A 26,435-nucleotide genomic window follows, 5' to 3' on the forward strand; every position below is an offset into this window, starting at 1 on the left:
AGGAGTAAAATCATGAAGGGGTATGCTTAAATTTGCAAAATAATAATTTAACATTATAACTTGAGAAAAATTAGAAAATAGCAACAAATGTTAGTTTAAAAAAATGAAAAGCAAGATAGAAACAAGCTAGGTATCATATCCTTTTCCCATTTATAGATATTCATAATACACTTTTGTAGCCTACTTGACAAAACATCATTTCGGTCTTTTTATTTTGCAAACTTCAGTTCAGAGTGCAATGACTGAATGTATATACAAATCCCTCTGCCTGTTCAGGTCTACTGTACTGGAAGAACAGTCACCACGTGACATCAGCACTGGGCCTTCGGTCTGTTTTCTGTAGTCGGAGAGGAAGAAAAATGGCGGCTGCGACCGATCAGAAGCGGGACGCCAGCCATTCGTTTTGAGCTTTCTCACGTAAACCGAGACCGGGGCTTTACGGGACTACTTCTTTGGAATCTACGCAAATCAAGCTTTCTGGCGGTACCCGTTTTTCTTGTTTCTGTGAAGGCTAAATAAACGCAGAAATTGAAATTGAAAATAATAGCTTTTATATATAATGAGGGGGAAAAGAGGCAGGCCGCCCAAAACCCTGCGGATGCAGGAGCCTTCATCCGAGCCGGAGCGTGGCTTGAGACCCAGGAGGGAGTTGAGGGCAAAGGGGAGAGGTAGTGCCGAGGTCGATTTTGAGAGTCCCAAGAGGGGAAATAACTCTTCGTCTAGGGGCAGGAGGAAAGTGGGATCATCTCGCGGTAGGGGAAGAGGCAGAGGTTGTGGTGGCAGAGGTACTAGGGGCAGACGGTCAATCGCTAGATCTGTGGTTTATGATGACCATGAAAGTGATGAAGATGATGATGCTGTGAGTTTGAGATCTGAGGAGGACGAGTTGATAGAGGAAGAGACGATAACAGACGAGGAAGAAGAGGCCCTCAACGAGGAGTCAGACCCGCTTGAGGAAATACTCGAGGAGGATGATGATGATGCCAGCTACTGTACTGAAAGCAGCTTTCGGAGTCAGAGCACTCATGGCAGCACTCCGGGTAAAACCGCAATATTGCTCAAGCTGCTTAGAGAATGTTAGAAAACAATGACATTGTAACTAATTATAATTTGTCTTGGCTTATTTTCATTGGCATTAGTTCTTATAGTGCAGGAAGCTGTATTGTTCAAAATGGAGAATGCACTGACTGTGTATAAAAACAGGCCTAGTTTGAGTTCAAAATTGTTGATGATGGAATGAAAGCTTTGCATTTAGCGATCTAGGCAGTGCACGAGAGCCGAATTGCACATGTTTGAATTCTGAAACATCTTTAACTAACAGTATTGTGCAAGATGTTATTATAATTGTGTTTGCTAGTTTTGGATCTGACTTGGCTATTGCAAGAGCTAGGTAGTTATAACATACCTTATCTAACGTTAGCAAGCTAGGCTAACAAGCGAATGCCTAAACCTGCTAAACAGCTGTGAATGCAGATTTATCATTTAGAAAACAATTAAAATGACGAACAACCTTATTAACATTCCAGAGTAGGTAACATACACTAATAACTAGAGTATTTCGAATTATAAAACAACCCTTGATGATGCATAATTTCCTTGCAGGGGAATAGCTACTTAGCATGTCTAGCTAGTTAAATACTTTGTCAAATGTGTCTATAAGTTAATGAGACTTAATTAACTTGGGGGTTTTCTTTAACACACTCTTACTTATCATTCGCTTCTTATATCCAGCATAGGTTTATTTTCACAGCTGAGAAGCAGATGAGTTCTTCAAGCTAGCTAGTTAGCAATGTCATGGGCTTGTGCTCTTGTCCAGGAGGACCCAGCTAGCTTGCTAGTAATCCACATCAGCTCGAGCTAATGACAGGACAGGGTACCATGTGGCCCATTGTTTTGAAAATAAGCGCTCACAATTTCACCAGTTGTAACTATGTGAGGAAGAAGTTTCAGTCATGCAGCACAATAATGTTTTACATTCCCCAAAATACATAATGGGATTATTAATTTCAATGTTAAATTAATATCTGTACTATTTAATATCCATAATATGTTATAAACTTTGGAAATGAAATGCAAAAGTTGTTTTTGTTTCAACACACTTTTGATGCAGATTTTCTTACACAATAGATATAAGTAACTATTTAGATTATATTAAAGTTCATTATTATTTGTGGAAGGTATAATTTGAAAGATACTGACAAACAATGTAAGAAAGATACAAAACATATCTGTAGAATAGCAGAAAAGTAATGGTTACGTTGCTGTTGCAAAACATTATCACAGTGTTTGGATTAGACCCATTTTAAGGAGTCATTTTTTACATGAAAGGGAATGTCCATTATGTTAAATTGTTGTTCTTGACTTTCTCAATTGCAATAATATAACCCCTCTCAATTTTCTTGGTTCCTGGGTTTAATACCCTTGCCAACTTTGAGTTGGTGTAGTGTTTCGCCAAGTCCAAGACTTGATTTGTTTTAAAGCAGACCTGACACCAATATAAAGAATCAAACATATTTCTGTGGCAGTAGATTTCAGAGACACTTGCGGACTCTCCTTTTACATGGCCACGGCTAACATTTGGTCGCTTGTGTAAATTCTGTCTTCAACTTGTTTCTTTGAATTTTCATTAATCGATGATTTAAGCCCTTGAGACAATGTAATTCTGCTTTGTCTGAGTTTTATGTATGATTTACAGAATGCAATTTCAGTTTTAGTCTTTAAATCACATGGATTATGGCATTCGCTGCTCTCTCTCTCTGTCTGGCAGGGCGGAAGAGGACGCGGGTGCACTGCCCTCGCTCGCCCATCTTTGAGGAAAAGGAGATCTCTCCTCTGGAGCTGCCCAGAACCTCTGAGGATCTCATGGTGCCCAGCGAGGAACTGCTCAACGTGTCCTCCATCTACGAGGTCCTGCGCAACTTCAGCACAGTTCTGCGGCTCTCTCCCTTCCGCTTTGAGGACTTCTGTGCTGCGCTGGTAGGCCAGGAACAGTGCACGCTGATGTCAGAGACCCACACAGCCCTACTGAAGGCCATCCTGCGTGAGGAGGACACCTCCAACACCACGTTCGGTCCTGCTGACCTCAAGGACAGCGTCAACTCCACCCTCTACTTCATTGATGGTATGACATGGCCCGAAGTGGTCCGTGCCTACTGCGAGAGCGACCAGGAGTACCACCATGTCCTGCCCTACCAGGAGGTGGAGGACTACCCATATGGCCCTCTGGACAGTAAGATCAAGGTGCTGCAGTTCTTGGTGGATCAGTTCCTCACCACCAATATCGCCCGCGAGGAGTTGATGTCAGAGGGGGTGGTGCAGTATGATGACCACTGCAGGGTGTGCCACAGGTTGGGGGACCTGTTGTGCTGTGAGACCTGCTCTGCTGTCTACCACCTGGAGTGTGTGAAGCCGCCGCTGGTAGAGGTGCCGGAGGACGAATGGCAATGTGAGATCTGCGTGGCACACAAAGTGCCCGGGGTCACAGACTGTGTGACAGAGATGCAGAAGAGCAAACCCTACATCCGCCAGGAGCCCATCGGCTACGACCGCCACCGGAGGCAATACTGGTTCCTAAACCGAAGGATAATTGTGTAAGTAATTACTGGCCCCCACCCCACTTCCCTTGTTGTGACTTCATCAATATTATGCACCATCTCAATACCATACTGAGTGATCACACCTGAGTGATACATTGTATTTTGTGATGTAGTCAGAGAGTGGATATATGTCCTGGAGGTTCTTGAAAACAAGTTAATCGATTGCCTTCAGAATTACTTAGTTGTTTTTTCCAGTGCTGAATTGCTTGGTATAACATCAGTCATGTCTTGTGGATAGAATAATACACATTTTGTTGCTGAACACTATGTACACACAGATGGCCTGAGAGGGCTGATTTCAACTTGGAACATATATTTTTTAACTTGAATTTTAGTAGCTGGATGTTGCTGGTAATCACCCATATTCATGTAGAAGCAGTCTGGATTAAACATTTACTGCGTGTGAAAAATGTAGCTGATTTCAACGATGACTCAATCTGAAGAGTGGGATCTATCTGACAAGCTGTGGGAGGGATCATTAGTGGCGGTTTGAGACATCAGCCAGCGAGGCGAGGGTGCAGTGATTTATTAATTGTGCCCTTAGTTAGGGTGAAACTCCTGTGCTGTGATGCCATAGCCCCCCTGAGAGTTTACTGAACTGCTGCTGGAGTATCCACTTCTTCATCATGTTGCCTCCTCCATTTGAACATATCTTCGCAATTGCTTGTAATTGGTCTCTCTTGCGAGAGGCAAACAAAAAGGAGTAAGGGCGCTGAAAAACAACATGCGCTCAAATGGAATTTAAGCTTATTGTCCATTTGCATTCAGTGTTGATTTTCCTTTGAAGTTAAGATATCTTTCTCTCCGGGTTAACGATGCCTCATGCAGCATGATATGCCATACAATGATGCCATCTCATGATCTATTCATTAAGGTCCTTGAACCTGTTTTATAAACAAACTGATTGTCAATTATATTCCATCTTATTTGTCACAACTCTAATAATGGTTGTTGACCTGTTATTCCAGTGAGGAAGACGGGGAGCATGATAAGAAGAAGATCTGGTACTACAGCACAAAGGTCCAGCTGGGAGAGCTGATAGAGTGTCTAGACAAGGAGTACTGGGAAAACGACCTGTGTGCTGTCCTCGAGGAGATGCGAGAGGAGGTGCACACTCACATGGACATCACTGAGGACCTCACCAACAAGGCCCGCGGCAACAACAAGGCCTTCCTCACGGCAGCCAACGGTAAGGCTAGACAGCCACCTGCTGGATGCTCTGAATCACTGTCTGTCACACTGAAGCATTTTTAGCTGGTCCATGGCTTCTATGCATTGTCGATATAGAAATGTCAATGACGACCCCTAGGCTACATGTTGTGTAGCTCCTGTGAGATTACATTCCAATACATCTCTGGTGAGGAGAGTACATTCTCCCTCGTGCTGAAGTATGATTAGGATGGTTGATCTATTAGAACTGTCAGAGGGCCGCAGGTAGCCTAGTGGTTAGAGCGCTGGGTCCGTAACCGAACGGTTGCTGGTTCAAATACCTGAGATGATAAGGTGAAAAATCTGTCTGCGCTCTTGAGCAAGGCACTTAACTCTCATTTGCTCCAGGGGTGCTGTACTACTATGGCTGACCCTGTAAAACAACACATTTCACTGCACCTGTCCAATGTATGTGATATTAAATAAGCATCAAACATCGTAGATGTTGCTATTCCCCTTTCTTTCTCAGCCTTTTTACTTATCATGCAAACAGCGTTTTTCTTATTTCCATCGAAGGGAGAAAGTTGGTTTTAAAACCAGTGTCCGTTTCTCTGTGTGGCTACTCTACTCCTCCTTGTTTGTTGTAGAGCCTTCCTTTGTTTCTGCATTTCCTGACCACTAGATCTCATAGTTTACACAAACCAAGCTTTATATGGTAAACTTGCTTGGTTCTAGTTGTACTGTTTTGGCATCAGTCTCCTCAATTGTTAGACAAGGAGGACTTTCTTTGACAGATATTCCAAAGACATGGTGGATTTTCTTTAAAGTCAATGCAGAGTCTTTTCTCTCCTGTCTCGTTCCACCTGTACCATCTGTAGTGATGAACTGGCCTTGCTGGTGTTTTATCCTCTTCAGAAGCCCACTGCTTCATCCTCCCTCTGTGGATACTCCTGTATCTCTCCCTATGAAAACCTCAGTTATGAACCGTTGGCAGGTAGGGAATGGAGACTGATTTCATTTTTCGTCTTTCCTGTGACCCAGGATACTTTCACAGGCATAATGCTTTCTGCTGGCTGTCCACAACTCTTTTTGTTATATCCATATCCCTGAATTAAGATTGGAATCTCTCTGTCTTCCTTTTATGGGGAGAGATTTTATACCATATCATCATAGAACACATTATTGATCCACCACTCTCTTGCTTTTAGTGCTCAGACAGCAATTTCATTAACGTCATCTCCGGAGTGTTGACCCACTGTTGTGTTTCAGGGAACAATAGTAGAGACAGCAAATCAGGAGTGACTCACTGACATGGGTTCTAATGAGTTGTTCTTGGTTTTAGCTGCCAATGGCTAACTATATTGGTATTTAACTGTGCTGGTGATCATACGTGTTGTGACTTGGTTATTATTACCGGTCACAATCCGTTTCCACTCATTCTTCACACAGTCTCAAGTAGTGCTAGAAGGTGTATTAGCAATCTGCAATATTGATATGTTTGTGTGGTTGTTCTCTGAAGGTGAGTGACTGCTTCTATGAGAACTAGGATGGAAGGGGTTAACCTACTGACAGGATGATCTTGACACTGTTACAAGCATTATACATGGGGCCTGTTACTTTCCAATTGCAATTTTACCAGCTAGTTTTCTATTGTTTCAAAATGTGTAGGAGAGCAATTTTGGAAAGTAATTATGGTTTGACTTATATATATGTAATGCCATCCTGTAATAGAAAGGCATCATTTCAGGCTAGGGCTAGTGAGCCAAACAACTCCATTCAATTTCTTATTGTCTAGCATAGCTTCTCTGGTTGGGAATTAGCTACTTGACATATCTCCTTGTATTTTTTGGTGTTGTATTTTACCCCTTTTTTCTCCCCAATTTCGCTCTTGTCTCATCGCTGCAACTCCCCCAACAGGCTTGGGGGGCAAAGGTCGAGTTATGCATTCTCCGAAACATGTCTCATCAAACCGCGCTTCTTAACACCCGGCCGCTTAACCCGGAAGCCAGCCGCACCAATGTGTCGGAGGAAACACTGTTCACCTGACCACCGAGGTCAGCCTGCAGGCACCCGGCCCGCCACAAGGAGTTCCTAGAGCGCGATGAGTCTACAACATGTAGACCTACTGATTTACATAATAATGTGGTAAACAACATGTGACCTACTGATTTACATAATAATGTGAAAAACAACATGTAGACCTGCTGATTTACATAATAATGTGGTTAACAACATGTAGACCTACTGATTTACATAATAATGTGAACAACAACATGTAGACCTACTGATTTACATAATAATGTGGTAAACAGCATGTAGACCTACTGATTTACATAATAATGTGAGAAAACAACATGTAGACCTACTGATTTACATAATAATGTGGTAAACAGCATGTATACCTGCTGATTTACATAATAATGTAGTAAACAACATGTAGACCTACTGATTTACATAATAATGTGGTAAACAGCATGTAGACTTACTGATTTACACATAAAGCTGAAACATAGTCTCCGGTCAAACAGACCTAACATGGTGTGTGGGTGTTGGCCATTTGCTTATCAGCTGTGTTGTTATTTGTGTAGATGAGATCCTGGAGCGTGTGCAGGGCAGGCAGGAACGGCGAGCACCGGAGCAGGCAGAGAAGGCCACTACAGACACCACCAAGATAGAGGAAGAGACCCCCACACACTGCTCTCCACTATCAGACCACAGAGAGCTTCAAGACTCAGAGTCTAAAGAGGAGGCAAGCTCACAAGGTAAGACTGGAATTGCTCTTCTATGTGAGTTGTGTATTGCCTATGCTTTGGAGTCACTGCTACAGGCCTTTTGCTGCTGCTGCTTCTTGGCTAGATGATGATCTTCATGCTGGTTGGCTGCTCCTCAATGTGACCATTTGTTGATTTGATTATTGGCTGTGTTTGGTAGAAAGTCTACTAAAGAGTGCTCTTGGACCATTTAAAGCTAAGTCATAGCTTCCTTTGTGGATGAGAGTGTCTTGAATGGCTGCAACACAGTTACACAGTATGCCTTTCTCTATCTACTGTCTACTAATTCAATACATAGATTACTAACAGAGCGAGTGGACTCTTGTTTGGCAGCCTTCACTTAGTCACCCAGTCCAGAGTAATGAATGTAACAGAGGGGGCTCTACTCTGCTACAGTACTGCTCACTTCAGTATCACTCAGTAAACTGACCTGTGTTGCTGACTTACTGAGATAAATCAGGAATAAACATATTTTGTCCTAAGTATTTTCTTACTCCTTAAAGCACTCTGCTTTTCACATCTGCTTATGTAACGTTTAAATAGCCCATTATTGTATCCCTTTATTTCTGTGGTTTTCTTTTCCAAGAATTTGTCTTTCATCCATCTTCATATGATCGAGATCTGCCTGGTTATTGTCTTCCTTCAACAGATGCATTGTGCCTTTTTGCGGGATCTTGTGCTCTTGCCATCCATTTTGTGTTCCATTGTCTTGTGTAGTGTTCAGCATGCAAGGCTGAACAGTGCTCAGGAGGCTGTAAGTGTAGCCAGTTGTTATTCTAGTCACCTTGTTCATTGCTTACATGTTCTATTTTCTCAATGCATTCATTGTGTTATCCGGGTCCTGATGCGGTGCATTGTCTGGTCCACACACTGTGAACTTGTTCTCAGATAATGGCGTTTCGGCAGCAGCATCCCTGGCAGGCAGCGCCCACCACGCTAAGTCTGTCACAACCAGCCTCTTATTCTCACCCCAATTCATTGGGGAAATTGGCCTCTGTTCCTTTAGGGGAAACAAAAGGCTGGCTGCCTGCCTGAACCTTCCACCTGCTCCCTCAGCGCAGTATATACAGCAGGGCCATTTTAACCCACAGCTCAGATACACAATATCTTTCTTAATTTGGTTCTGCAGCCGCGTTTTGCACTGCTTATGTTGTACTGTGTTTTTAGCCTTATCTGTCAGCCTGGACTGCTGAAGTGCAAAGTCTTTGCCAGACTCACTGATTAAGCATTTCCCTGGTGTTATGCTAATTGTGCATTATCATTAAGGTGAGGCAGGGAAGGCATCAAGCCAAAAGCATTCTGTTTTTTACAATTGTTGTGGATTACAGGTTTTACTTTTTAAGTAGTTAATCCGTGTTTGCTCTGCATTGCCGTCATCATTTGCAATACTTTATCAGTGTAGACAGCTAGTGCCTGGTGCTGGTGTTGATGCATGTTTTCACACAAAGGGGGCCTAAGGGGTTTGTGCTGCTCAGCTTCTCACTGTTCAATCCTCTCCTCCTCCCCAGAGGATAAGCCTGTAGACTCCGAGTCCCATGGAGAGGAGGACCCCTCTGCCCAGTGCCAGCCTACTCCCCCACCACCACACCCTGGAGACGAGAACAGCAACAGCAGCCACGTCTCAGCACCTGGGGTCCTCAGGAGGCCTGAAGAGCCAAACCTCGCTGACAGGTCCTCTCAGTCCTCCATCACCAGCCAGGACGACACGGGTACGATGCTGCCATACCATCCATACACTCAGGCCTCTGGAGGCACTCTGTTACTGATGCATGCCCTGACTCATTCAACTTTCAAGGGCCTTGACTACCAAGTGACATTAGAGATACTATTTGTATCATTGAACATTGCCTCCGCTGTGCTGGTTTTTGGCCCAATTAATCATGAATCCTTTATTCATGATTGTCTTCTCTCTTTTAATTCATCATCACTGATCTTAATGATGTGTTCTGTTGCTCGCAGTTGAAGGCAAGGAGATTGGGAATGGTGAGGGGTCAGCGTCTGGATGGACTAACAATCGCATAGTGACTCGTCTGCGTAACCCGGACAGCAAGCTGAGCCAGCAGAAGACCCAGGGAGATGGCAGCCCTACACCCAGGGACAGCAAGGAGGTGAGACACCAACCAGACACTGTTAACCTTCTGTCGTCTCTGTGGAATTTCACCCACAGCCTAGTCTCTCACATTAGGAGAAGGCAGGATTAAATGGATTGTCCTGTTATATTTTCAATCATCTAGACTGAAATCCAGTCCTCTGTTCCACATCGACTCACTTTATTACACAATGTTACACAATTCATTGAACTACCGGTAGTCTCCCAATTGCCAAATCCCTATGGATACGATGTCTCTCTTCTTAGCTGTGTCTCTATTCAGCTCAGTGTATATATCCCCGTGTGTCTCTCCATTAGACATCTCCTGCCAGCTCTGAGAGTGAAGTGGCTCGTCTGGGTACTGTGAGGAAAGACTTGACGGAGAAGGGCAACCTGAACAACTTCTTCAAGCTGGGCCAGGAGGGCAAGTTCCGAGTCTACCACAACCAGTTCAGCACCAACACACTGGGCCTCAACAAGCACCAGCATCGTGAGGACCACGACAAGCGCCGCCACCTCTCCCATAAGTTCAGCCTAACCCCCGCCGGGGATTTCAAGTGGAACGGCTCCATCCACGGCTCCAAAGTGCTGACCATCTCCACCCTGCGGCTCACCATCATCCAGCTGGAGACCAATGTCCCCGCCCCCTTCCTGCACCCAAACTGGGCCTCGCACAGGTACGCTCCAGAACAGACTACTTACTCTGACATAGGAAAGTGGGGTTCAGAACTGTTTCACACAATGGAGAAATGGAATATTATTGACTGATAAGGTCATGTGTGAAATCGTGTTTTGCTGTATAGTGAGGTTGTGGGTTTGGGATTTCCCAGGACAAACTGGATTAAAGCGGTGCAGATGTGCAGTAAGGCTCGGGAGTTTGCCTTGGCGCTGGCCATCATGGAGTGTGCCATCAAACCAGTGGTCATGCTGCCTGTCTGGAAAGATGCACTTGGACACACCAGGTAAGAGACATTGGTTGTGAATCAAAGGACTTAATTCATTGCTGAATTGAGTTTTGAGTCATAGCACATCGACCCAACTTATCCTGCTCTCTGCGGTCTAATGTACAAGTGTAAAATGCTAAACTGAATTAATTATATTGCTTCACTGCTCTGCTGATTATGAAGCATTCTGTTCACCTCTCTTCAGTGCAGAGGTCTGTAGTGGTGTGGGCAGTGTATGCAGAGTAGCTGACGCTTTTCCCATGAGTGAGGGGAGGTTCATTGTTGAAGATAATGGAGCCCTGACTAAACAAGCCAGAGTCACCTTGCTGTTTTGATGTATTTTTTTCCCCTCCCCTCCCTTCAGGCTCCATCGCATGACCTCCATGGAGCGGGAGGAGAAAGAGAAGGGGAAAAAGAGAGAGAAAAAACTGGAGGACGAGGAGACTATGCAGCAGGCCACCTGGGTGAAGTACACCATCCCCATCAAACACCAGGTAAATCTGGGTTCACTTTCCTCTCAAGTCCTGTTTGGGCTTTTATGACTGCATGATGTCTGACAACATAATCATCCCTTCTTTTGTGTGGTCTTTTATCTAACTGGTTCTTTCTCTCTGTGTGTAAGGTGTGGAAGCAGAAGGGGGAGGAGTACAGAGTAACTGGGTACGGGGGCTGGAGCTGGGTCAGTAAGACTCACGTCCATCGCTTTGTTCCCAGGCTACCAGGGAACACCAACGTCAACTACCGCAAAGCACTCGAAGGTAAGTGTTTCCTCTGTACACGTATTATCTCTGTCTTATCTCACTGATGATGATCAAGGGCACTCAAGCCGAACATTTGGCTCCAGCATGCCTCAGTATAAATTAGGTGCTTCATGTGTTTTCATTTTAATCTCTCCACAGCAGCTAAAACTGGCAAAGAAAATGCAATATCCTGCCCGAACAAACAAAAATGTTTGCCCAAAGCACCAACGAGCTCGGAAACCCAGGCAAAAGAAGAGTCTACTCCAATTACTGAAGAAAAAGACCAGGAGGAAACCTCCAACATGGAGTCATCTGGGAGCACTTTACCAGGAGAGGGGCAGACTCTGAAAGAGAAGAAAGAGAAAAATATCACAGACGTGGAGGAGAAGAAAGATGATCAGGAGGAAACCTCCACCATGGAGTCATCTGGGAGCACTTTACCAGGAGAGGGGCAGACTCTGAAAGAGAAAAATATCACAGACGTGGAGGAGAAGAAAGATGATCAGGAGGAAACCTCCACCATGGAGTCATCTGGGAGCACTTCACCAGGAGAGGGGCAGACTCTGAAAGAGAAGGAAGAGAAAAATATCACAGACGTGGAGGAGAAGAAAGATGATCAGGAGGAAACCTCCACCATGGAGTCATCTGGGAGCACTTCACCAGGAGAGGGGCAGACTCTGAAAGAGAAGGAAGAGAAAAATATCACAGACGTGGAGGAGAAGAAAGATGATCAGGAGGAAACCTCCACCATGGAGTCATCTGGGAGCACTTTACCAGGAGAGGGGCAGACTCTGGAAGAGAAGGAAGAGAAAAATATCACAGACGTGGAGGAGAAGAAAGATGATCAGGTGGAGGAGAAGACTGAGGACAAGATGGATGTTGACCCCAGTCCACCAGACACCTGTCTCAGTGAGGAAAAAGGTACAATGATATTAGTTTTCATCAATAAACAGAGAGGGTCCCCTGCTGTTTATCTGAATAAGACATTTTTATTAGATGACATTTGGTATTTTCCCCATTCCTACTATGATTGGCTGTGTTCTATATTAATCTGGTACTTAGCAGCTGTCTTTCAGGTCTCACAGTTAGCATTTTTTGGCTAATATCATTCATGGAGTTCTCTCTCTCGCTTTTAGGTATAGTGGACAGCAAATGCCCCTCGTCACTGACTGACCCTGCTGTGAAGGAGGAGCCCGGGGAGGAAGAAGAACCTAAGCAGGAGGACTCTGAGGCCAAGCCACCTGTCCGCCCCTTCAACTGGGATGTGGTGAACGTCAGCGAGGGCTTCCAGCTCCGTACGGCCTACAAGAAGAAGGTGAAGACGTCCAAGCTCGACGGGCTGCTGGAGCGCAGAGTGAAACAGTTCACCCTGGAGGAGAAGCAGAGGCTAGAGCGCCTCAAACAGCAGTCAGCCCTGGCCAAACACACAGTCTCCAAGGAGAAAGTTAACACAGGGACTCCCACCACCATCAAGGCTTCTACAACAGACAAGTTAGCAGTGACACCGTGCACAAGTCTGAAAGCTGAGGGACAAGCAGCCTCAGTAGTTAAAGACACAATTGTTAAAAGGCTTGACTTTGACCAGGAGCAGCCAGTGAAATCCCAGGCCTCAGGAGAGACAGATAATCTGGACGTCAGATTAGGCTCCACCTGTAAACCCCAGGCAGCAGGAGCCACAGGCCCCAAGCTCAACACCACAGGGTTGGCCAACCATGAGAGCAGCGTTCAGGGACATGGTGGGGATGCGTTATCTCAAACAGAGCTGAATGGAGGCTCCCAGAAAAGCATAGACCTCAACAACAAAGTCAATTTGACATCTGTAGAACCGGCTTTAGGTGCGGCCAAACCTCCCAGAGCAGAAGTGACGATAGCAGGAGAAAACGGTAGGAAGCATGGTTATGAGGAGACAGAGCAAGGTAATGGACAGAGGGAGATAGAAAGCAAACCACATTTAGTGCAGGTGAATGGGAAAGACGCTGTTGACACCAAGGCTCCTGTAGACTCAAAGATGCACTTAAACCTGGCCAACAAAGTGGACACAAAGGTCATGCTCCAGACGTTAGAGGGTGAGATCAAAACACTGCCAGTGAAGGAGCCTGTAAAATCCATTATGAACGGTACTCTCTCTCAGGACGGGTTAAAGGTCAACAACACTGTGTTAGCCACCAGCCCAGCCTCGGCGGACGTAGAGAGAAGGGTTGTGGTGTCCGAGCCTGACTATCTGCCACCTCAGAAGGTTGCCAGACTGGAGAATAATGGCGACAGGGTGGCAGACTCCTTCACGTCGTCACTGTTAGGGCCGCCCACTGGTGTTCCCACGGTAAGCAACAGCACCAAGTCTGAGCCAATGGAGATTGGGCAGACGGCATCCAATAAGATCACCCCGTTTCCTATCCCCACTGCAGAGGAGTCCAGCTTGAGTAACAACACCACAGTGAACAGCAGTAGCAGTACTGGGGTGCTGAAGACCATCACCCAAGTCACCACAACCACTACTACCACCATGTCAACAGAGTCTCGCACGGTGCAGATAGCCGAGGTCTCCAGCAGCACTAAGCCTGCAGTGACGCCTGCAGTGACGCCTGCTGCAGAGAGCAGTGCTGTATCCACCCTCACCACCATGACCAAGACCACCGTCACCAGGGTCAGCTCCCCGACCCTCGGGGCCACTGTCTCCGAGGAGACCAAGACTGTTGTCACTGCAATGTTGACAGATGCCAAATCTGGCCCCTCAGGCTCTTCAGTCACCTCCATGACAGTCAGTAAGGAGTACTCCACCAGAGACTGTGTCCGGCTGCTAAAGTTCTCCCGCTCCAAGAAGACCCGCTCTGGCACGGCCCTCCCCTCCTACCGCAAGTTTGTCACCAAGAGTAGCAAGAAGAGCATCTTTGTACTGCCTAATGATGACCTGAAGAAGCTGGCGAGGAGAGGGGGTATCAGAGAGGTACCTATCTTCAACTACAACGCCAAACCAGCTCTGGACATCTGGCCCTATCCCTCCCCCAGACCCACCTTTGGAATCACGTGGAGGTTAGTCACGTAGTTGACCCTTAGCCATTAGGCTGCCATTCACGCAGTGGACCACCTCATATGCCGTGCACTGAAATGAAAACAAAGAAAGACAACAATGCTTTGGCTAAAACCATTGAGAACATGGAACCATGTACATTTGTCCATATAGCTGTTTGGTTAAAGGTTGTTTTGATAACACTCACTGACTTGGGTCTCCTATGCAGATACCGTCTCCAGACTGTGAAGTCTCTGGCGGGGGTCAGTCTGATGCTGCGGCTGCTCTGGGCCTGCCTGAGGTGGGATGACATGGCTGTCAAGCCCTCCCCTGCTGTAGGAACCACCCGCACAGGTGAGAGCACAGCAATCCTACCCTCCTCTCCCTCTCTCTGCCTCTCAATTCCCTTCCTGTCTCTCAATTTGAAGATGAGTTACCATTTCAAACAAACATATTTCCTTTCTGCTTTCCCCAGAATCCTCGGAGACGGCGATCACCACAACAGAGATCATCAAGCGGCGAGATGTGGGGCCGCACGGCATCCGGTCTGAATATTGCATCAGGAAGATCATCTGCCCAATTGGCGTTACCGAAGCTCCCAAAGGTAAAAGGATGAAACTGCATCCCAAATTCTCTTAGGATCACGCTGTCACAATCCTATAGTGGTCTCATGAATCTTTGCTCAGCTTGTTCCTCACCTCTTCTAGTGTTCTCTCTCAAGTACCTGAGTAGGCAAATCCTTTGCAATGTAAGTGGAAATATGGAGTTTAAGTAAGTTGTTTATCCCACGATAGAAAGAGTGACATTAATTGACAGATGTCGTTTTCCCCTTTACCTCATCCTTTCTCTGTCCTCCTGGGTAGAAACTCCCACTCCCCAGAGGAAAGGCCTGCGCTCCAGCGCTCTGAGGCCAAAGAAGCCTGAGCCGGCCAAGCAGACTGGACCCATCATCTTAGAGACGTGGGTGGCCGAGGAGGAGCTGGAGATCTGGGAGATCAGAGCCTTTTCAGAAAGGTGAGCAGGTGGACTGTCCTTATCCTTGTTGCTGGGGCTGGAGAGAATAAGCTGCTGTACTGCTTGATATTATGTGAACTTTGAACCTTTACTTCCCTCAAGATGTCTTGTTGTAACCCTGCCCAGGTCTGTTGTTATTGGATGTAGTATGACTAACTGACTTGTCCTCTTGTGGTCCCAGGGTAGAGAGGGAGAAGGCCCAGGCTGCAGACCAGGCTAAGGTTAGTAGAACGCTGAAGACAGCAGAGGAGGCCAAGGCCCAATTGGAGGCTCAGCTAAAGCACCAGAGATTGGCTGCTCAGCAGGTGGGAAGATCAGACAAGTTTCCACCTTGCACTATGGTGACACCTAGCCTCCCTTACAATCCACCCCCCGTCAACCCAAACCTGGGGGGGCACAAACACTAAACACTGGGAGCTGGGACATTTCAAGGGCCTCTGTTTGGTTTGGTTTTGATCCAAATAATTGTCCTTTTTAACCATGTTCAATTACAAATGTGAATTGGAAGTTATGTTATGTATTATTCAGATGAGACATGTTCACTCTTTTACTCCGGTCTCCACTTTACAATGAGTTTGGTGTTTCTATGTGGTTTAGCATAGATTTAGCATCTGAACCTTTGCATTGTAGAAACGGTTGGAGCAACAGAAGCCTGGTGCCTCCACCCCCACCAGCACCCCTACAACCTCAGCCTCTGGCACTCCGGCATCCCTGACCAGCCAGGTCACCCCGGGGACTAAACTGGTCCTGGCCACTAAGCTGGGGACACCTGTCACATTCCAGCAGAACAAGAACTTCCATCAGTCGTTTGCTTCCTGGGTCAAGCAGGGCCAGGGTAGTCCAGGTGAGTTTGGCGACGACTAACTGCTCATACAAAATCATGGCAGTGGCTATTGTGGGGGTGTGTTTTAGGTTGATATTGATCCTTGGTAGCAGTGTTGAAATATTATTTTTCATATTTCCATGTTTTTGGTCAGAAGGCGTTTTCATTCCCCATTCGCTTTTTAATGGTGGCCATTGAGGTTCACTTGTGGATGTCAAATTGTTACAACAGATAATATTAGTTGGTTTGGATTCAATTTTTTCATTTGACCTATTTTGATAGATATTTACGGTATGTTGAATCGCCTTAATGGCCAGTGGTGTCCACTTCCTGTATCTGAAACCCAGTCAAGTGTGGCTGGGAAAGGGAATTCTAAAAACATTTAGAATCACTTTTGACTCCTAGAAAAAAGTTTCAGGCTCATAATCAGTTAATCAGTCCAAAAAGCATTATGCAATGGCTTTGTTTGAATCAAAGCTGGGGGGAAAACACCCCTTAGTGGACACCACTGCTATACACCCTGGCTGTTGTGGTTGCACTTGCACACGGTGTGTGACTGCAGGTGGGGTGTGTCTTGCAGTCTCCACTTGCTCACGTGCCACCGTGGCCAACAGCATGGTCACCACCTCTGGACAAACGTTCCAGATCTCTGCCAGCCCAGTGACCATGGCTGGCCAGGTCATCACCGCCAAGCTACCCATCCCGGCCAACAGCAAGATTGTTACGGTCAACATGCCAACCACACAAGGAGGTATGGATAACCTTGCCGTCTGTATGGTTTTAGCCGGCATCACCGCATTGACAAGGCCTACCCCCACTCAGCAGGCCTACCCCCACTCAGCCAAACCATGAACCATCTCACCCCAGTGGAACCTTTGGCTTTGAGGTGTTGCTTTTGGTTTGAGTGTGCTGGCTGCCCTAATACGTAGAAAATGCCACTGATTTATACCAGAACATTCCAGGAAGGAGGACCCCTGGGATGCCCTGTCTGTCTCGCTCAGTAATAGTCCTGTCTGTCAGATTATTGATCCAATGGAAGCTTCCTTACGGTATCTTGGCTGCGTCCCAGACAGTCTCAACACAAAGGACCTGTTCTGCTTGATCCATACACTCTGTCCAGGTCATCTGCAAGAGGGGCAGGTGACATTTCTCCCACTGATGGCTGTATTTCTTTGACAAACTGAATTCCTAGTTCCATGAGCGTTTAACAAGGCCGTTTGATTTGTTGTAAATCTCATTATTGAGGTTCAACACCCTACTGTTGTTCTACTTGTGGTGAATTCATACTGCTTAACACAGTCCCTCTCCGTCACAGGTATGGTGCAAGTCCAGCAGAATGTCCTGGGCATAATTCCATCCAGTACCCCAGGCAACCAGCGGACCTACTCCTCATTCCAGAACCGCAACGCCACCATCAACATCAGACCCAACACCTCCACCTCAACCACCACTCAACCGGTAGAGAATAGACATCCAAACAGATCTAGCCCTCTCTCACACATATTATTTCTTTATTTTTCCCTCTTATGCTCTCCCCTGCTCGTTCTTTGAGTTATAATCTTAATTGGAGTGTAGTGAAATTAGCGTAATCGTGTGTACTGTATCATTTATTTGTGTTTTGTTTCTTTGGCCCAGGTCATTGCCACCGGAGCCCAGATCCGTCCGGGCATGTCGGTCATCCGATCGCCCCTGCAGCAGGGCACCACCATGGGCAAAACCATCATCAGAACCCCCTTGATGATGCAACAAGGTATTCTACCAGCCAGTAGGTCTCTCCTCTGCCGCCTCCCAACCCGTGGCTGCATGGCTCTGCTCACTCCTCAGCATGCACATTAGACAGTCAGCGACATTGCTTTGTGTTGATATGTTTATACGTATTAGTTTTATTCGGATGGATACTATATTTAGAACTGTATTGGTAGTCCTCCGATGTTAACTTTATGTATGACCTCCAGTCAATTCATTCATGATAAGTCACCTGATTTGTTTTGGGACTGTCCCATGCACTTTTCTTATTTAAGGCTACTTGTGTGTCCGTTTGTCTGCCTCACTGTCTGTCCTCTAGGCCAGCAGCAGGTGGTGACTCAGATCATCCGGGGCCAACCTGTCTCCACAGCAGTTTCCAGTGCCAGCCCTGTGCAGACCAACGCAGGCCAGAGGATGCTGGGTGCTGCCCCGTCCCCCCATCCTGTCACCCCTGCCACCGGGCAGTCCCCATCACCATCCACCCCCCAAGGCGACCGACCACAGCAGGGCCAGGTCAAACTCACCCTGGCACAGCTCACCCAGCTAACGCAGGGGGCACAGGTGAGGAGCCACCTACTCTCTTTTACACCTACTTTCACACATACTCTCACACTCCTGTTGGATATATTCTCTGTGTGTTTTTATGTCTGACTGTGTGTGTCTGTATGTTCCAGGGAGGGAACCAGGGTCTCACAGTAGTAATCCAGGGACAGGGACAGACCACAGGCCAGCTGCAGGTCATCCCCCAGGGGGTGACAGTCATCCCAGGCCCTGGGCAGCAGCTCATGCAGGCTGCCATGCCCAACGGCCAGGTGCAGCGCTTCCTCTTCACCCCAGGGGCATCAGCCCCCACCCCCGCAACCACGGCCAGTGCTGCTGTCACCCCCGTCACAGCCCCCACAACAACACCCTCAGTGCCAGGTATGAGGCCAGGCCACTTCAACAAGCATCGTACACAAGGCTTTGCAGAGTTGTGAATTAGATTGTTGGTCTCTAGTTTGTGTAGATGTGTTAATACTGTGCTGCTGTCTCCTCTCTCTCCTCCGTTGCAGCGCTGTCTCAGCCTCCGGTTCAGACTCCCGCCACCTCTCAAGCACCGGCACCACCAGTCCAGCCCCCTCAACAGGCTATCGCTCCTGTCCAGCCCCCTCAACAGGCTATCGCTCCTGTCCAGCCCCCTCAACAGGCTATCGCTCCTGTCCAGCCCCCTCAACAGGCTATCGCTCCTGTCCAGCCCCCTCAACAGGCTATCCAGCTCCTGTCCAGCCCCTCAACAGGCTATCGCTCCTGTCCAGCCCCTGTCCAGCCCCCTCAACAGGCCCGCTCCTGTCCAGCCCCCTCAACAGGCTACCGCTCGCTCCTGTCCAGCCCCTCAACAGGCTACCGCTCCTGTCCAGCCCCCTCAACAGGCTACCGCTCCTGTCCAGCCCCTCAACAGGCTATCGCTCCTGTCCAGCCCCCTCAACAGGCTATCGCTCCTGTCCAGCCCCTCAACAGGCTATCGCTCCTGTCCAGCCCCTCAACAGGCTATCCAGCCCCCTCAACTGTCCAGCCCCCTCAACAGGCTATCGCTCCTGTCCAGCCCCCTCAACAGGCTATCGCTCCTGTCCAGCCCCCTCAACAGGCTATCGCTCCAGTCCAGCCCCCCCCTCAACAGGCTAGCCCCCCTCAACAGGCTCCAGTCCAGCCCCCTCAACAGGCTATCGCTCCAGTCCAGCCCCCTCAACAGCCTATCGCTCCTGTCCAGCCCCCTCAACAGCCCTTGCTCCTGCCCCCTCCAGTGTCCACACATCAGACTCAACCCCCTCAGACTCAAGTCCACATCCCCCTCCAGTCCCGCACTGCATTACCCATCCAGCAGATAGCCCAGATCCCAACCTCTCCACAACAGGTCCATCTGAAGACACTCTCGGTCTCCCCCTCTATCACCCAGGCCACAGTGAGGCCCATCCAGGCCCATGCTCAACTCCAGCCCCAGGTTACGGCTCAGATCAGGCCCCAGCAGCAGCTGCAGCTCCACCACCAACACCAGCTGATCACAGTGCCGGGGCTGCAGCAGCAGGTCCAGGTGCTGGGCACCATCCAGACCCACGTGGCGGCCCAGCTCCAGGCCCAGCAGGGTGGGGCAGTGCCCCAGCAGATCAAGCTGCAGCTGCCTATCCAGATCCAGCAGGCAGGAGGCCAGATGCAGGCCCACCAGATCCAGAACGTGGTGACCATCCAGACAGCCAGTGTGCAGGACCACCTGCAGAGGATCCAGCAGCTCAGAGAGCAGCAGCAGAAGAAGAAGCAGCAGGAGGCCAAAAGGGAGCAGAGCCTGCAGGCCTCCAGCCCCAGCGACATCATCCAGAAACAGGTGGTGATGAAGCAGAATGCTGTGATAGAAAATCTGAAACAGAGGAAGACCATGACTCCAGCGGAGCGGGAGGAGAACCAGAGGTATGGCTGTCATTATTCACAGACATGACCCTTACATAACAACATTAATATGAATTACAGTACCTTTTTTATCTATTTGTCAGTTCCAAAACCTTACTATGCTTAATCCTACCAACAATCGCCAACTATTTTGTGTTAGTTGTATTTTGTCTGATTCCATGATGAGTCTGACAAGCCCTCCCTTCCTCTAACCCCTGCTGAGCAGAATAATCGTCTGCAACCAGGTTATGAAGTTCATCCTGGACAAGATCGACAAGGACGAGAAGCAGGCGGCTAAGAAGAGGAAGAAGGAGGAGTCTGTGGAGCAGAAACGCAGCAAACAGAATGCCACCAAGCTCTCGGCTCTGCTCTTCAAGCACAAAGAGCAGCTCAAGGCTGAGATCCTGAAGAAGAGGGCTCTACTGGACAAGGAGCTGCAGCTGGAGGTTCAGGTCAGTGCCAAAGCCACCTCTGCATCATAGGCCACTGTATTGTAGTGCTCCAGTAGGGTGTAGAAGTGTGATATTGGTTGTGTTGCGGCCACTGCCCAGGAATTCCTTACATTGTGATACCAACTGTTAACCATTCTCTCTCTCGCTCCCCTTCCTTTCCTCTATGTCCTCCCTCTCAGGAGGAGCTGAGGAGGGACATCAGCAGGCTGAGGAAGGAGAAGGAGAAGGCCCAAGCTGCAGCCTCTCAGGCAGCCGCTGCTGCAGCCGCAGCCCAGGTGGTCTCATCCCTCTCCCCCACCATGGCCTCGCTCTCCTCCACCCACAAACGCAAGAGGGACGACGAGAGGGACTCGTCCTCCGCCAAGCCCAAGAAGAAGAAGATGATATCCACTACCTCAAAGGATCACAAGAAGGAAGTCAAGCTGTACTGTGTCTGTAAAACACCCTATGACGAGGCCAAGTAAGATACGGATGCACCATATCGGGTTCCCATTGAAACACTGAACATGTAACTGAACTGTAGCATGTATGTCAAAGACGTCGAATTTAAGTCCACATGGTTTCAGGTTCTACATTGGGTGCGACCTGTGCTCCAACTGGTTCCACGGTGCGTGTGTGGGCATCACGGAGAAGGAGGCCAAGAAGATGGACGACTACGTCTGTAATGGCTGCAAGCAGGGACAGGACTCACAGGACTCGGAGGGCACCACGGAGGAGCTGTACTGCATCTGCCGGACGCCATATGACGAAACACAGTATGATAACACAATACTAATAAGGTTATAGCTTGGGTGAACTGAATGTTATAGGTCCAAATATCCCTGACCTGTACTTCCCATGTCTTTTCTCCCAGGTTTTACATTGGCTGCGACCGTTGCCAGAACTGGTACCACGGGCGCTGTGTGGGCATTCTGCAGAGTGAGGCCACCCACATAGACGAGTACGTGTGCCCGCAGTGTCAATCCACGGAGGACGCCATGACCGTCCTCACACCGTTAACCGACAAGGACTACGAGGGTTTAAGAAGAATCCTGCGCTCCTTACAGGTATGAAAGCCTGTGGTCTCCTCTTCAGTGTCTCTACTGATAATGCATTTGATATGGATATGGCCAGAGTTGGGAGTCACATCATGTACCCTGTCTTGAATAAATGAAATGATTAAATGAAACAACGTTGCATTGCAGGACCAGTGTTCTGGCCTGGGGCACTACATTCTCAACATACTTCAGTATACCTCACTGTTGTAAATCTAGTGAAACATCTATTGTTCTGTTAACAGGCTCACAAAATGGCGTGGCCGTTCCTTGAACCAGTCGATCCCAACGATGCTCCTGATTATTATGGCGTTATAAAGGAACCCATGGGTAAGGGCGAGGGCAGATCTCTAAATCACTGTAATGTCATTGACTGTCGCTATTATTTCTGTTTTGGAGAAAAAACATTAACCTTGAATGTGTTGGAAAGTAGACACAATTTGTACTGGCTAGTGTGTTTATGTTGATTGTTTAGAAAATATAATAATTGACCGACACATTTACCTTTGCTCACCCTTCTCTATGTTTCATCCCCAGACCTCTCCACAATGGAAGACAAATTACAGAAACGGTATTACAACAAGCTCACTGAGTTTGTGGCGGACATGACCAAAGTCTTTGACAACTGCCGCTACTACAACCCCAACGACTCCCCCTTCTTTCAGTGTGCCGAAGTTCTCGAGTCATTCTTTGTACAGAAGCTCAAAGGTTTCAAAGCTAGCAGGTAAGTTTTAGAGCTCTCATGACACCCAAAGCTCTTCAGAAGCCCTGTCGTTAATTCTCCTGTTAGAAAAGACTCCCTCCGTCATGCTCCTCTGCTTCCATGGTCTCATCTGACATTAGGGCATGGGTAATGGCTTGGCAGTCATATAATGTTCATGACACTCCATGTGACTTTGAATCTGCTTTTGAGAATTTCCCAAGAACACCCTTTTTTTATATTTTCTTTTTCATTAAACCATGCATCTGTGTCATGCTAGTTAGCCTCATGCGCTCTCTGGGCATGTCCGTTTGTGTTGTAGTAGCCTGACTTTGGCTGTGGTCTTCCCCACAGACCTGGCTGTGGTTTGTGGGCTGCTTGGTAGAGGGATGCAGAGTCTTACCAAAGCCTACAGGGCTGACTTCAGCTCAGACATCCTCCCTGCAATAGTTTTCAGTAGAGCTTCATTAATGTTTGCTCCATCTCTGTGTCATGCATCACCTTGCATTTGTGTCTCTTTCACCTGTACCGCATGCATTTGATTTATGCCACTCATTCTCTCTTTCTTGCAGATTGTGATGTCATAAGTCTGACGTTATAGCTGGAGTCTGAGCTGGATGCTGAGGTCTCTAGTAGTGAATCATGGAACTTGCTGTTTCATAAACAGTGGAAATTCTGTGTGATTATTGTCAGATTTAAAGAAATAAACACACAAACACAAGTGTTCTATCAGTGAAACAAACCATGGTTAAATGTACATTTGCAAGTATAGTAGCCAAATTCCAAAGATGCCTTCCTGTGACAATCACAAAATGGCAGCCATGTTGAGACTTACAAATCAAGTTTTGAAGGGATATGCTTTTTCTCTATTATTTTGGTAAATGTACCATTTGAAATTGTATCAATCATCAGCAAGATAAGTGTCAGGGAAGCTTTTACTTAGAAATGTTTAATGTTTATTTATAGTTAGTTATTCTTGGAGAGGGAGATATAAAAACAACATTTGGGACCACATGTAAAACTGTATATTTTATTATTATATATTTATCAAATTAAGCTCCTCTCTTCCTCATGGCCTTCTTTCTGCTAATTTAAATATCATGCATTTGTAATGAATGGGCATGATTTTAATATAGTGCACAGGTTTGTAGGTCAATTTTAGCTTAACTACTGGTTGATTTATTATTTGGATGTTTTACATTTTGTGGTTAAAACAATAAGATGAATATTGTATGGTTTTTAATCCTTTTGTTAAGGATTATTTTATGGTTAAAACAAAGAGAGCCTATGGTCAGAGGAATTTATATAGACTTAAAATAATAAATAAAATGTCACGGCTTAACTAAATTGGACCCCATGCCTTACTGCATGAAGGTACCTCAGGATGTAGACGTGAAGCACCATTTTCATTGACTAAGTCATTCCCAATGAATTAGACCAACATGGCTGCTCTATCTCCTTCCTGACCCCAAGGCATCCATTTTTTCTATCACTGTATTGTTGTTTGTTTTTTGTTCATGTCAGTATGTTTAAACTATTCATAACATTTTTAAAGGTTCTCAACTGTTCCCCTTTTCCACATTCTATAGGTCTCATAACAACAAACTACAGACTTCGACCTCTTAGTATATACCACATATTTGAACAACAAAAAAATGCACTCTGCGAGAATGGGGATCAATTCTGAACAATTAATCCATGTTGGGACCTGGCTCCTGTGCTTTGTGACCTCCACTCCTCTCCCTCCTTCTGGCCCCACTACGCAGCCCCCAAAGGAAGACTCCCCTTGTAAGACCAGCAGCGCTGCTCCCACAGAACTGTCAGGTGGAGCTGCTGCCTGCCCACCTCTGCCACATGGACATTTGACAAGGTGTTAAAATGGAGGGTTTGAATAAAGGCATTTCTGAAAAAGGTTACCTTGAAGAAAATACTTTCTTTGGAGATCTCACGTTTCCTTGTTCCTTCTTCTTTATTTGATTCTTTGATACCCCATCTAGCCAGTTGAAGAAATTAAGAAAAGCTTACGCTTCCATGGCCATGCCCATAACAAAACAAAAAAACATTTGACGCCTGTTTGAACGTTGAAAAATGTTGAGCGGAGTTGCACTCAGTGTATCAGATTGCACAGTGCACTTATGTGTTACTCCCCTTTCAATCACTTTATTAGAGGTGGTGTGAAAGATATCTCATTGGGAAGTACTTGCTTGATTTTGGACCTTCTAGCTTTCTGGACACTAACAGTTTGAGTTTCAGTCAAGCTATGCTGAAATGAATAAAGTATTTGGTATTAATTTCCCAGCAGTAATGACACTGCTAAGGATAAAAACACATGTATTTGAAGGTATCCTGCCCTGTTTGTAAAACTTGTCAGATTTTGAGTTTTTGTATTACAGCTGAAGAGATTGATGTATATGAAACATAATAAATGGAGAAGACTGAGCTCTCTTCCACTACTGAAAGTGTTGGCATATGTTTTTGTGAAATAAATTGCTCTAGCTATATGGAAATATTTTTCCCTCCAGCATTTACAGTGCATTCAAAGTATTCAGACCCCCTTGATGTTTCCACATTACAGCCGTATTCTAAAATTGATTAAATAGTTTTTCCCCCTCGACACACAATACGCCATAATGACAAGGTAAAAACTGTTTTTAGGAATTTTAACAAATGTTTAAAGAAAAATATTAAAATAATAATCCCTGTTTACATAAGTATTCAGACCCTTTACTCAGATATTTTTGAAGCACCTTTTGGCAGCGATTTTAACCTTGTGTCTTCTTGAGTATGACGCTACTAGCTTGGCACACCTGTATTTGGGGAGTTTCTGTAGATCCTCAAGCTCTGTCAGGTTGGATGGGGAGCGTCGCTGCACAGCTATTTTCAGGTCTCTCCAGAGATGTTCGATCGGGTCCAAGTCCGGGCTCTGGCAGGGCCACTCAAGGACATTCAAAACCACTCCTGCGTTGTCTTGTCTGTGTGCTTCGAGTCGTCCAGTTGGAAGGTGAACCTTCGCCTCAGTCTAAGAACCTGCTCCAGAGCACTCAGTACTTCATCAAGGATCTCTCTGTACTTTGCTCTTTTCATCTTCCCCTCAATCCTGACTAGTCTCCCAGTCCCTGCCGCTGAAAAACATCCCCACAGCATGATGCTGCCACCACCATGCTTCACCGTAGGGATGGTGCCAGGTTTCCTCCAGACGTGACGCTTGGCATTCAGGGGAAAGAGTTCAATCTTGGTTTCATCACACCAGAGAATATTGTTTCTCATGGTCAGAGTCCTTTAGGTGCTCTTTGGCAAACTCCAAGCAGTCTGTCATGCGCCTTTTACTGAGGAGTGGCTTCCGTCCGGCCACTACCATAAAGGCCTGAATTTATTTTTTATTTCACCTTTATTTAACCAGGTAGGCTAGTTGAGAACAAGTTCTCATTTACAACTGCGACCTGGTCAAGTTAAAGCATAGCAGTGTGAACAGACAACAACACAGAGTTACACATGGAGTAAACAATAAACAAGTCAATAACACAGTAGAAAAAAGTCTATATACATTGTGTGCAAAAGGCATGAGGAGGTAGGCGAATAATTACAATTTTGCAGATTAACATTGGAGTGATAAATGATCAGATGGTCATGTGCAGGTAGAGATACTGGTGTGCAAAAGAGCAGAAAAGTAAATAAATAAAAACAGTGTGGGGATGAGGTAGGTAAATTGGGTGGGCTATTTACCGATGGACTATGTACAGCTGCAGCGATCGGTTAGCTGCTCAGATAGCAGATGTTTGAAGCTGGTGAGGGAGATAAAAGTCTCCAACTTCAGCGATTTTTGCAATTCATTCCAGTCACAGGCAGCAGAGAACTGGAAGGAAAGGTGGCCAAATGAGGTGTTGGCTTTAGGGATGATCAATGAGATACACCTGCTGGAGCGCATGCTATCGTGACCAGTGAACTGAGATAA

The 26,435-nt window shown here is 46.6% G+C and overlaps 1 protein-coding gene across 1 annotated transcript; it reads left to right on the forward strand.

Annotated features, from left to right (window-relative positions):
- The first annotated feature begins 327 nt into the window (after window positions 1-327).
- LOC115110905 (nucleosome-remodeling factor subunit BPTF-like) lies at window positions 328-24,942 on the forward strand. Its single transcript, XM_065010218.1, is given in 32 exon segments — window positions 328-1,040; window positions 2,768-3,590; window positions 4,565-4,785; window positions 7,334-7,507; window positions 9,025-9,225; window positions 9,476-9,624; window positions 9,924-10,282; window positions 10,436-10,567; window positions 10,914-11,043; window positions 11,172-11,307; window positions 11,449-12,210; window positions 12,426-14,319; window positions 14,526-14,650; window positions 14,772-14,900; window positions 15,160-15,310; window positions 15,492-15,615; window positions 15,941-16,154; window positions 16,714-16,884; window positions 17,449-17,591; window positions 17,769-17,898; window positions 18,199-18,440; window positions 18,554-18,800; window positions 18,932-19,199; window positions 19,201-19,304; window positions 19,307-20,318; window positions 20,524-20,749; window positions 20,929-21,209; window positions 21,316-21,504; window positions 21,603-21,795; window positions 22,029-22,113; window positions 22,321-22,507; window positions 24,073-24,942. Coding segments are annotated over 32 exon segments (9,720 nt in total). The 5' UTR covers window positions 328-559; the 3' UTR covers window positions 24,110-24,942.
- Window positions 24,943-26,435: the final 1,493 nt, after the last annotated feature.

The sequence above is a fragment of the Oncorhynchus nerka genome, linkage group LG26 (genome assembly GCF_034236695.1).
Source record: "Oncorhynchus nerka isolate Pitt River linkage group LG26, Oner_Uvic_2.0, whole genome shotgun sequence".
NCBI lineage: Eukaryota > Metazoa > Chordata > Actinopteri > Salmoniformes > Salmonidae > Oncorhynchus > Oncorhynchus nerka.